Genomic DNA, 14,257 nt, shown 5'->3' with positions numbered 1-14,257 from the left:
GGCATGACAAACCAGAACATATATATGGTTTAGGGGTGGGGATCTCAACCATTTACAAGATACCAGAACATTGGGGGTGGGGGGGAACCCCTGGGGACTGACCCTATACATCATTCAAATGTTCGAGAAACGACGAACAGGAATATATATGGTCTAGGGGTGGGGATCTCGACCATTTACAAGATATTAGAACATTGGGGATGGGGGGAACCCAGTGGGGACTGACCGTATACGTCATTCAAATGTTCGAGACATGATGAACAGGAATATATATGGTTTAGGGGTGGGAATCTCGACCATTTACAAGATATTAGAACTTTCTCAAATGGCAGGAGGTCGGGATGACCCCTGGGGACTAACCCTGTATATCATTCAAACCATCTTGGTATGACAAACCAGAATATATATGGTTTAGGGGTGGGGATCTTGACCACTTACAAGATATTAGAACTTTCTTAAATAGCAGGGGTAGGGGGTGACCCCTGGGGACTAACCCTGTATATCATTCAAACCATCTTGGTATGACAAACCAGAATATATATGGTTTAGGGGTGGGGATCTTGACCACTTACAAGATATTAGAACTTTCTTAAATAGAAGGGGATGGGGGTGACCCCTGGGGACTAACCCTGTATATCATTCAAACCATCTTCGCATGACAAACCAGAATATATATGGTTTAGGGGTGAAGATCTTGACCACTTACAAGATATTAGAACTTTCTTAAATGGCAGGGGGTGGGGGTGACCCCTGGGGACTAACCCTGTATTTCATTCGATGTGCTTTATCATGACAAACCAGAATATACATGGTTTAGGGGTGGGTATCTCGACCATTTACAAGATATTAGAACTTTCTCAAATGGCAGGGGGTCGGGATGACCCCTGGGGACTAACCCTGTATATCATTCAAACCATCATAGCATGACAAACCAGAATATATATGGTTTAGGGGTGGGGATCTTAACCACTTACATTAGAACTTTCTTAAATGGCAGGGGGTGGGGGTGACCCCTGAGGACTAACCCTGTATTTCATTTGATGTGCTTTATCATGACAAACCAGAATATATATGGTTTAGGGGTGGGGATCTCGACCATTTACAAGATATAAGAACTTTCTCAAATGGCAGGGGGTCGGGATGACCCCTGGGGACTAACCCTGTATATCATTCAAACCATCTTAGCATGACAAACCAGAATATATATGGTTTAGGGGTGGGGATCTCGACCATTTACAAGATATTAAAACTTTCTCAAATGGCAGGGGGTCGGGATGACCCCTTGGGACTAACCCTGTATATCATTCAAACCATCTTAGCATGACAAACCAGAATATATATGGTTTAGGGGTGGGGATCTCGACCATTTACAAGATATTAGAACTTTCTCAAATGGCAGGGGGTCGGGATGACCCCTGGGGACTAACCCTGTATATCATTCAAACCATCTTAGCATGACAAACCAGAATATATATGGTTTAGGGGTGGGGATCTCGACCATTTACAAGATATTAGAACTTTCTCAAATGGCAGGGGGTCGAGATGACCCCTGGGGACTAACCCTGTATATCATTCAAACCATCTTAGCATGACAAACCAGAATATATATGGTTTAGGGGTGGGGATCTTGACCACTTACAAGATATTAGAACTTTCTTAAATGGCATGGGGTGGGGGTGACCCCTGGGGACTAACCCTGTATTTCATTCCATGTGCTTTATCATGACAAACCAGAATATATATGGTTTAGGGGTGGGGATCTTGACCACTTACAAGGTATTAGAATTTCTTAAATGGCAGGGGGTGGGGATGGCCCCTGGGGACTAACCCTGTATTTCATTTAATGGGTTTTATCATTTAGAACATTTTCAATTAAAAAGATTGTGTCTATCACAAACGGTTTTCAATTTATAATCTTTTGAAAATTTAAAATAATAAAATCCCATAGGGTTCTATAGTAAAACCCTCTTTTCTTTTTGCCCCTCAAAGTACCCCTTTATAAACCCCATTGCACAAACAAAACCCTGATTGCACCACTAGACATGTTAGTCTAACATATTGTGAAACCCTAAGTTAATCTGACAAGCAGTTTTGGAGAACGGGTGCGGACAAGTTCAAATTTAAAAGCGGCGGAAGAGGAAGAGGAAGAGGAAGAATAATAATAATAATAATAAGAACTGAGCAAAAACAATAAGTCTTCCCAAACTTCGTTTGGGAGACTTAATTAATCATCATGCCTCTGTGTCCTAGAGGTACCATGCATAGTCGCATTTGTCATCCTCGCTTATGATTATTCCGTTTGGGTTATTTGGGGAGGAAAACAAAAATAAAGGCGTCCGGATATTGTTTCCATCATCGGACGGACTTTTAAGTCACAGACAAGACTTCCGTTTCGGACTGTTTTAAATTACACATAATTTTTGTAGGTACTTGGGGACAGGACAATTATTTTCGCGTTGATCTGTATACTATGAACATACATATACTATAAATAAAGTGTATTTGCTATTTACTACCAATTTCAAGTTTACTATCCACGGCGGTCATTGATATATTATATAGAGAGTCTATACTTTTAAATGAGAAGACCTCATTTTGTGTGTCGCTTCTCTTCCTTCCACAATAAATTAATCATCATGCCTCTGTGTCCTAGAGATACCATGCATAGTCGCATTTGTCATCCTCGCTTATGATTACTCCGTTTGGGGTTATTTTGGGAGGAAAACGAAAATAAAGGCGTCCGGATATTGTTTCCGTCATCAGACTGACTTTTAATTCATAGACAAAACTTCCGTTTAGGACTGTTTGAAATTACAAATAATTTGTATAGGTACTTGGGGACAGGACAAATTTTTTTCGCGTTTTTTCTGTATACTATTTGCTATCTACTATCAATTCTAAAGTTACTGTCAACAGCGGTCACTGATATATTATATAGAGACTCTCTAAAAAAAAAGCAAATACACTTTATTTATAGTATATGTATGTTCATAGTATACAGAAAAACGCGAAAAAGATTGAAATTAATAATAACAAAAAATAATAGTTTTTGAAAAAAAAACTGTTCTGTCCCCATTTACCTTTGACTTTTGTAGCCTTTCCTGAAATTCTCCTGTCATAAAATGTTTTACAAAAAATCGTCCTACAACAGTTTACATACTTTCAAACACGCTCTAAATGCCCGCGATTTCGCGAGTGTGTTCTAGTCATATCTAATAGAAAGAAAAATGTGGTATGATTGCCAAAGAGACAACTCTTCACAAGAGACCATATGACCAAGAAATTAATAACTATGGGTCACCATACGGCCTTCAACAATAAGCAAAGCCCATACCACATAGTCAGTTATAAAATGGAAAACGTACAACAATTCAAACGATAATTTATGTATAAAATAATGAACGAAAAACACACAGCACAGCAACAAACGGCAACCACTGAATCAGAGGCTCCTGACTTAGAACAGGCACATACAGAATATGGCGGGGTTAAACTTGTAAGTGTGCGCCCAACCCTCCTCCTAATCCTGGGACAATGGTGCAACATAACAATACAAGAACTAACTGTACAAAACAATGATCAACATCAACAAACAACATATCTGAGCCTTTTATTGCCAAATCTATGGTTTATATAAGCAAATATAGGGCATTGTACGGCCTCCAACATTGAGTGAGAACATAATACTTCATTTAAAGTCAGCGAAAGTTTAAATAACAGTCCATTCCTGGGAAATAATGGGCGTCAGCCCTACGGGCCTCCGCTCCATTATTTCCCAGGAATGGACAGTTATTTGGACTTTCTCCATAACATAGAGTTAATGACATTCTGTCTGTGCAATATCAAGCTAACACTGTCCCAAAAAATCTAAATAAATCGGAAGTCCAAAAAACGCAATTATTTTGAATGTTCTTATTAGATAGAGAAAAACATCGACTAGAACGATTTGAGATTAATAATAATTACAAAAAAACTGATATCAAATGCAAAAGCAAAAGTCGTACTTTTTTTTAAAACTTTGTATCGCTTCTTTTTAGTAACAGTGATAAATAACAGGTTGCAGATAAATTTATTCTTTACTTCATGAGACATTTATCTAGCAGACGTTAAATTGACCCGGAAGTCACTTAAAATTTTCATCATGCCAATTGAAAGTTTTACACGTTATATTGTATTTTCTCAATTGATAGTTTTCTCATTTTTCAAATATCCTTCAATTAAAACTAAGTTGATAAATTTATGTTACTTTCTATGTACTTTATATCAAAATCAAAATCAAGAGTTGTAGTATAATTGGTAATGAGACATCTATACATAATATTTCAAAAGTGAAGTGAATGTAAGAAATTATAGGACACCATGCAGCCTTCAACAATGAGGGGGGAAATACAGTATAGTCTGTTGTAAAAATGCTCGACATGAAAAAAACTTAAAACAATCGAAACGTGAAAACTAAAAGCGTAATTTATAACAAACAATTTACTTAAATTAAATAGGACAGACATAAGTCATCGACAACCAATCAAACCGTTATGTAATAATAAAAAAAAACAATCATGTTTTCTTTTCATTTCGGGAACATTTGATAGCTTGTTTTTGCTAATTAAATGGTTGCAGGCCGTAAGTTAACTTACAGTATCGAACATTTTATTTTATTAAACATATCTTCTTGTAATTGCCCTCATAAGGAACGCTCACACAACATATATATTGAAAGTCCTGGATGTATATGAACTCAATACGAAATTTTTTGCTGAATTTCTATTTTCGCAATTATCGCTAAATAATTCGGGAATTTAAAGCGGCCCGCGTTTTATGCAGTCACCAAAAAATAGACATCCCAACATTGTTTGGTTTACAGTATATGAGAATTAATAGAAACTTTACTACACTCACGACAACAATCTGTGCGTCCATGAATATGTATCAAATTGATATCATAAACATTCTGTAGGTCGACTGCCCACCATGGCTGCTGATTATCGTTAGGTGCTGTATGTGCACACAAAAAATCGGCTCCAACCCATCCAGGCTTTTCTCCATCAACGGCTAATTCAGAGTTGCAACAATGATATCCTTCTTCTGGCTCATATATTGAGGACATTGTTGTTGGTTTGTTTAATGCAATATTGACATCTGAAAAAACTGAAATAAAAATACACACGTTAATATAACACTTATTTACTGTAATTGCTTGAAGTCTAAATCAATTTACGATACATTTCAAAAATTGTGTGTAATTGATAAAACAAATGTTGAAGACAATGAGTGTTTATTTGTTTTTTTTTTCTTCAATTTTACATTTGTACAGAACATACAATAAATGATTTAGTTTCTTTCTTTATTTTCTTCTTCTCTACATATCATTATTATCATTTTCATAATCATAATCATTATTTATAATACCTGTGATAAAGGGATAGAGATATAATTTCAAATCTAGTACCTTTGATTGTTTTACGGACGCCATTACGACTTGAAAAAACCGTTATGGAATATATGTGTCGAAGATTTCCATGGATATGTTTGATGACAGTAACACTATTTAAGCACAGTTTGATCGAAGTAAGTTATCGTTCGTTTAAATAGACCGTTGTTTAAAGTATCGAAGCCACAATTCTGTTCTCAACATTGTGACATTACCGAGTTAAACTTTATCACCTCAGAGAGGTGACCAGGATATTGACGAACGAACGTACGAAAGCGTAACTTGACGAATCGTACGAAACGGGATATGCTGTTCATAAATAGTTCATTAAAAACAAATATTAACATAAAAACGCATGTTGACGTTAAGTAATTCGCATCGTTGCTTTAAGTTTACGTGAGATATTTCCTGTCTCTGTAGCTAACTCCTCATGTTGAATTAATGATTAATAATGTAATATTATCTACAGTAGAAAAAGGTGCATTCGATATAAAAGACTCTGCTTTGACAATGAGGTTCCTAAAGGGATTTAAATGCATTACGGAGTTGATACAAGTGTGGTAGCATAGATATTGACGCTTTCTATATTGATATGATTGATGAGTTGCATACTGGTAAGGATCTAATTTTCTGAGTAAAAATGTATATAACTCTAGGAAAGTTGGACCAGATCATCCTACTCACGCGTACAGATCGACCTTAAGTACGTTTCACCTTGCTGAGTATCACATTATGGTAAATCTGATAATATCATATATATATAAGGAGAATATCATTTTGAAATTTTGATTTAAACATACTTACGGCAACTAATTTTTGTGACATGTTTCCAACTACTATGGCTTGTTCTATACTGATGTGGAAATTGGGACAAAGCTTCAGTTTTTGATAGGTACAAAATAACGTATTTGCCAGTGATTTCATGTTAACTATTTTCTACACTATATCAATAAGTATATAACTAGCCGAAATCGTTTCCTATAGGTTTATTATAGGGAGGACAGAAATACCCTATTTTCCCACGTGAGCTTAGCAAAACGGAAAGGCAATATATCAACATTCCGAAATAAAAAAAAAGTTGACGTACCATCATCTTAATAATATTTATTATCGAGCATATATCATTCGCCTTCTGGGTATTTTGTGAAGTCAATGAAATTTAAAGTACTTAAATAACTGTAACGCATTTCAACAATCGCAACAAAAAAAACATGTCAGAGGATGCCATGAGTATGTGCATACATTGTACTGGATAGGATTAAAATTTATTTAGTTGCCAGGATTTAAAGTTGTGTGTGCGTTATTAATAGACACTTGTGTCAATTTCAATGCTCTTTAAAAAAAAACGTTATTTACCCTTATGACTAGTGTTTTTTACACCTAATAAGTTTTGCCATCCTCAGAGGTTGACAAATATGATAAAGAAATATAGACCCAAATCATTATTTCTAACTGGTTCAAAATACTATATGTTTTTTTTTGTAAACTGATTGATTTGTTTGTTTGAAACTTGATTGATTAATTGATCTATTGTTGGTTGCTAAACGTCCAGTGGCAAATAGTTCATGCATGTTTAGGACGAGAACAAATTAACAATAAATACAATGTAATATAGCCTTTAGGTCGGGTAAGTTTAGATTGCCATTGCAAAACAAGGGTATATTGGATAGGGACAGAAATTTGCCACCTACGTATACGGACCCCTCACAGAATTGTTGCAAGGGTTTGACAATCTCTCTACACGAGGCATCGGATGTAACGTCCCTATTTTGTCCGGACGTAGCTGCGAACTTGTACATCCTGTTTTGCCAAACAAACGCCACACTTTGTAAAAAGGTTTTACTGGGGACCGGAAGAAGATCTGTAATGCCGATATTTCTATTCCTTAGTCACCCTTGGCGGGGTGGAGGAGGGTTGAAGCTTGAATACCCAATAAAAACATTGAACAAACATACGATCCGACAACAGTAATTTAGTAATCTTATAATTTTATAAATTGTTTCAAATCTTCCAAATCCTGCATAAATATTTGTTTGAGCATTGCGAAAGTCGTTGGTGCACTCGAAAAATCTTAAGTGGGATGTACATTTCATCATGCTTTCAACAATAATAATCACATCGTATCGTAGAAATGTTACACTTGCGGAGACTTTATAACGTCTTTCATATATATTATGAAAAACCTTTTTAACATCGGCATATTTTATGCGTTTCTGTCTGTTATCGTGATTACATGCCATCCAAATAATTACATCGTTAAGTTTAAAGTACGTTTTGTAAACAAACAATTACCGCTCCTATTACGTTCGTTCGTCAATATCCTGGTCATCTCTAATATGTATTTACCATAAGCAACACAACGGGTATCATATAAGACCTGCTTATTTCTCAAGGCATATAAAACCCCCCTATTTTGATGAGGTCTTTAAATTTCTATGAAGTATTTTGTGGCCTGTTATTTGTCGATTTCTCTTTAACTTTTGCAGTTTAATGTCCTTTTCTATGATATTGTCCATCGCATTTGTACGATTAAAAAAAAATGATATAAAATATTTTGATATTTATCTTTTTTCATTCTGATATTTTTATATCAAAATTCCGAACTGCACTGACATTTTAATTCTAAATTGTTTTGTACCACTTAAGTATAAAATATAAATAAAATCTAAATTTTCAATGACTGATAAAATGTTCAGAGCAAAAGACTGGATTTCTGGAATAATTATCATTTGGTATGCTCTGGACATTGCGATAGACCAGGCCATTGAACAGTCTTTCATGGCAATAAGAAAACATTTGAACGAAAAGCAATTTGTCCTTTAATTCCAAAAATAGTAAGTGTTTTATTCTAAATTATTCTATTTTATTTACAATTCTAATTTTTCCAAATCCTAAGGATGTTCTGCCCCAGGAATAGACTACTTTATCTGTATTCATTATCGTTAGTGTTTGATTTGTTTCATTTACAAATACATAGTAGCTGTACTTGTGCATTTTTAATCAGTCAATTCGTAAGTCGAAAAAAAAACTGACAACTTCATGGCTTAAAAGGAAAAAGACTAACAGAAAAACAGACAAACAACTGCACACATAACTCAACATAGAAAACTAAAGACTGAGCAACACGAACCCTGTCATACACTGGGAGTGATCTGGAAGGGTTAGCAAGTCCTGTTCCACATTTGGCACCCATCGTGTACGTACTCGGTAGGTCAAATTCGAGGAATGGGGGTAGTTATTGTTATACGTCTATAGTTCGATATTATCATAGATGAGATATTTATATCTAAGATCAGTAAAATATATACATGTAATACTTATATTTGGTTCCAAATGATATAAAAGTTTTAATTTGAAAGACATAGCTTAAAGTTATAAAAAAGTCATTAAAATAATACATTACCACAAGAAATTAATATATTAGATAATCCTACAACACATTTATACAGCATTTTCACTTGGTACCTTCACTACATATTCTAAACATATATTTAAATGAATCAACAAAATCTATGTTCAATTTTTACTTTCAGTTGCTTATTATGATAAATTGCCAATGACGAAATTTATGAAAGAAATAGATTTAAATGGAATAAATAGGATTTCCTTTTTAATTTTCCAATTGAATGAAATAGATAAATAATTAATCATTCTTCTAAGGTCAACTTTCGCGGAGGAAACTGGAGTCTCCGTTTCTTAGTAATTTCTGAACTTATCGAAGGAGAACTTTTAATTTGTACGTCATACATCATATAGTGCCCAATCACTCACTTCTACTAAGCTGACGATACCCTCAGGGAGTTTCAATGTAGCAGTAGTGGTATCGACCGTATGTTAGTAAAATTAAATAACACTTTATCAATTTTGTGCAACCAACGCGCTTTTGTCTTCAATCAGGTAAAAGAGAACATTGTCTACGAAATGTCTGGTTTGTGAATAAGTTGTCAAAACAGAGACATACAATGTTTTACCGATTGACAGGTACACTACAATTTTGACGTGTTTGAATGAACACAACGGTGTTAATAATGGAGCTGACGTTGCGACTCCGCCATTATCTTTCGACGTTTTTGTTTTATATCTAAAGTAGCACTCCACTTACATAGGTGTGTAGTTTCGCATTTTGGCCCATATGGATTTTTCAAATATGAAAGCTATTGTGCAATAACATTTATTTTTGGATAGCTGAAGATTAATATAGTCTTCATCGTGGGTTTATTTGATCATTAAAATTGTGTAATTCATGTATTATGGGTTTTTTTCAGTATGACCATCCACATTTTTATAACTATACCAGCTATTGGTCGAGACATAATTGTCATGTTTTTCCAAATTTTTGTCGAACGAACTTAATGATTCAATTTTACCAAAATAAATGAGACGAAAGACATCCAATTTTCCTTTGATCGTTTTGGTAAATTAATTTCAATAGTTTCAGAAAAGGTATAACTCATAGGGATAGAAATTCTAGTTTGAACCAAATTTTGGGATAATATGTGACATTTTCATGCCCCTTTTTGCAACATTTGATAATAAAAAAAATGCTGAAAATTGCCAAGAGTACACAAAAAAGAATTTATACTTCACCATTTTAACTTTTGTAAATCTAAATCTATGGAAGATACTGATTACATACATATGAACATTTACATGATGTATGACACAAACATCGGGCGTAATGTATTAGAAAGCCAGGAATAGAAGATGGTTAAACAATTTGTACTTCAATTTTGATTTTGTTTCCTTACAGTGGAGTACCACCTAGTCATTTAATTTTTACCTCAGAAATGTTTTGTAGCCTTAGATTATCAGTGTTTTGACCTGGCACGGACTAAATTTGTGTATTGTTAAAATCATGTGTTGAAAGTAATCATATGATAATTTATCTAAGATAATTAGAAATTAGTAATTCAGGATCAAGTTAATCACCTGACAGAATTGACGAATTAACTTCTTTTTAAAGTTTTTGTATAAATCATTCAAAATGTATTATTACTGAGATATTCAAATAGTACATATTTTTGGAACAGATAATGAAATAGTATGATTTACAACTATTCATAGAGAAAGATCTCCCGTAAATCAATTTAAGTTTTAAGAAATTGCGATAACATAATAGATTTGCTTTCTTTCAGACAATGTTAATTAAATTTATCTATTAGATCAGGTACATCATACATTAAGCATCATCATATAGTCTTCTGTAACATACTATGTGAATCGTGTGTTTATTGGACAGTATTATTTTATTGAAAGTTTGATTTTTAAAAGGATAGATTTTCTCTATTTAATGAGAATACACAGGATGAAATATGTAAGTGCAAATTAAGAGGCCTTGGCCCGAGTCTCCTCGGTATTATGTCCATTAGATCTACACAGATGCTCATCCATATTTTAAACCTCAGAATATATTGAGATCAAAACAAATAAATATTATGAAAACATTGGAAAGGCAATTTTTCCAAGGTCTCATTACCTTTGACAGATGAACAGTCATATCTGGTCTTTGTGTCTTTTTTGTTTTTGTAAGCTTTTTGTACTTTACGTCGATCTGATAAGTCCTTTCAATTGATTATTTAATTTGCTCATGTGTTATACCGTTAAACCACTGTCCGATCTAAGGGGAAAAATGGGGGTCGGAGCCAGTTAACATTTCCAACCCTGTCACACTATGTATGTGTCTGTACCTTGTCGAGAATTCAGAGGTTGTTGTTCTTTGCTGTATATCATATTTGTTTTCCGTTCATTGTTCTCTACATAAATTAGGCCGTTATATTATCCGTTTGAATTGTTAAAAAAATGTCATTTCGGGGCCTTTACAAGATGACTTTGCGGTCCAGGTTTTACCCATTATTTATGGTGACCTATAAGCCGTTAAATTCTACGTCCATTCGTCTCTGGTGGCAATTTATCTCATTGGCAATCATACCACATCTTCTTTATAAACAATTGCTTGCATATGATTTCTAATAATTTTTGCTTTTCATAGTGATAACGTTGTTATAGGAAAATAAGGTCGTAAGGTTCGATGTAGTTTAGCTCGACGATATAGTAGGGAAGGAGATGTAAGTCTAGATGTATTTTGCAATTTTAAATGAAGTATTAGTTTTGAAGGCAGTTTAATCTAGCTTAATCTAAACCTATATATAGAATGTTTTAACAATTTACTAATCCTTTATTAAAATAAATGAAAACGACACGTTATAAATTTTATTCATCCGAAGATATTCCCAAACAATCAAACCTATTCAGAAAGAAACAACTCATCATCCAGTACTTCAATTGGACAAAGTTGAAACAGTCCACTTAAACCTTCACAGAAAACAAAAACAATTCAATCCACCAATGAACAGATGTAAATTAAGGTACCCTAGAAGGGTAAGCAAGTTCTGTTCCATTTGTAAACCAGTGGTATAGTTAGATAAATAAAGCATTAGAAAGCATAAATACAGAAAAGATTAGAACATTAACAAACCAATCTTCAAGTGAAGATCCAACCTTAACTGTAGGAAAATTACTTTTTCCAAGAATCAATTGGCAATCGAAATTAACATAAAGTCTAGATTTTAACTAAAAAACGACAGCATATTTGAGGTTCGAAATTGCGAACGTTTTCTTCAATAGTTACAATTGTCTTCGGTCAGTGCATGATACTACTCGATTACGATTGCTGATATATTTACTAATAATGTATTTTCCTAAAAGACGACATTGGTAAATCTTAGCATTACATATATAAATATATTATATAGCTATCTCATTAACATTCAACGTTTTTTTCTTATATATCCAATATGCATAATGGTTTCGTGCGTCTGTCATGCTGTGCTGTTCTCGATTTGCGTTCATCGGGAACTCTCAAACCTAAACATTCAAAAACCAGCAATATGTAGTTATGTAGAAACGCTATGCACTAAGTGGGCAAAAGAAGCATCAAAAGAATAGCAAAGTTCATCTAAGGTCAACTTTCGCGGAGGAAACTGGAATCTCCGCTTCTTTGTATTTTCTGAACTTATCGACGGACAATTTTTAAGTATTCGTCATAAATCATATCAGTGCCCAATCACTCACTTCTACTAAGCTGACGATACCCTCAGGGAGTTTTAAATGTAGCAGTAGTGGTATCGACCGTATTTTAGTAAAATTAAATAACACTTTATCAATTTTGTGCAACCAACGTGCTTTTGTCTTCAATCAGGTAAAAGAGAACATTGTCTACGAAATGTCTGGTTTGTGAATAAGTTGTCAAAACAGAGAGATACAATGTTTTACCGATTGACAGGTACACTGCAATTTTGACGTGTTTGAATGAACACAACGGTGTAAATAATGGAGCTACGTTGCGACTCCGCCATTATCTTTCGACGTTTTTGTTTTAGATCTAAAGTAGCACCCCACTTAAATAGGTGTATAGTTTCGCATTTTGGCCCATATGGATTTTTCAAATATGAAAGCTATTGTGCAATAACATTTATTTTTGGATAGCTGAAGATTAATATAGTCTTCATCGTGGGTTTATTTGATCATTAAAATTGTGTAATTCATGTATTATGGGTTGTTGTCAGTATGACCGTCCACATTTTTATAACTATACCAGCTATTGGTCGAGACATTATTGTGATGTTTTTCCAACTTTTTGTCGAACGAACTTAATGATTCAATTTTACCAAAATAAATGAGACGAAAGACATCCAATTTTCATTTGATCGTTTTGGTAAATTAATTTCAATAGTTTCAGAAAAGGTATAACTCATAGGAATAGAAATTCTAGTTTGAGCCAAATTTTGGGAGAATATGTGACATTTTCATGCCCCTTTTTGCAACATTTGATAGTAAATAAATGCTGAAAATTGCCAAGGGTACACAAAAAAGAATTTATACTTCACCATTTTAACTTTTGTAAATCTAAATCTATGGAAGATACTGATTACATACATATGAACATTTACATGATGTATGACACAAACATCGGGCGTAATGTATTAGAAAGCCAGGAATAGAAGATGATTAAACAATTTGTACTTCAATTTTGATTTTATTTCCTTACAGTGGAGTGACACCTAGTCATTTAATTTTTACCTCAGAAATATTTTGTAGCCTTAGATTATCAGTGTTTTGACCTGGCACGGACTAAATTTGTGTATTGTTAAAATCATGTGTTGAAAGTAATCATATGATAATTTATCTAAGATAATTAGAAATAAGTAATTCAGGTTTAAGTTAATCACCTGACAGAATTGACGAATTGACTTCTTTGTTAAGTTTTTGTATAGATCATTCAAAATGTATTATTACTGAGATGTTCAAATAGTACATATTTTTGTAACAGATAATGAAATAGTATGATTTTCATCAATTCAACTATTCATAGAGAAAGGTATCCAGTAAATCAATTTAAGTTTTAAGAAATTGCGATAACATAATAGATTTGCTTTCTTTCAGACAATGTTAATTAAATTTATCTATTAGATCAGGTACATCATACATTATGCATCATCATATAATCTTTTGTAACATACTATGTGAATCGTGTGTTCATTGGACAGTATTATTTTATTGAAAGTTTGATTTTTAAAAGGATAGATTTTCTCTATTTAATGAGAATACACAGGATGAAATATGTAAGTGCTAATTAAGAGGCCTTGGTAAATTTTATTCATCCGAAGATATCCCCAAACAATCAAACCTATTCAGAAAGAAACAACTCATCATCCAGTACTTCAATTGGACAAAGTTGAAACAGTCCACTTAAACCTTCACAGAAAACAAAAACAATTCAATCCACCAATGAACAGATGTAAATTAAGGTACCCTAGAAGGGTAAGCAAG

General features: G+C 33.7%; 1 protein-coding gene across 2 annotated transcripts in view; it reads right to left on the bottom strand.

Annotated features, from left to right (window-relative positions):
* Positions 1–14,257, bottom strand: part of LOC127713041 (fucolectin-like) — a 73,339-nt gene that overhangs the window by 29,452 nt on the left and 29,630 nt on the right. For both annotated transcript variants that reach the window (XM_052219642.1, XM_052219643.1), the window contains exon 2: positions 4,897–5,145. In XM_052219642.1, the coding sequence (XP_052075602.1) occupies positions 4,897–5,145 (249 nt within the window). The remainder of the gene's footprint in view (positions 1–4,896; positions 5,146–14,257) is intronic.

This window comes from Mytilus californianus, unplaced genomic scaffold (genome assembly GCF_021869535.1).
Source record: "Mytilus californianus isolate M0D057914Y unplaced genomic scaffold, xbMytCali1.0.p SCAF_8, whole genome shotgun sequence".
In the NCBI taxonomy this organism is placed as follows: domain Eukaryota; kingdom Metazoa; phylum Mollusca; class Bivalvia; order Mytilida; family Mytilidae; genus Mytilus; species Mytilus californianus.
This window is presented reverse-complemented; position numbering and strand designations above follow the sequence as displayed.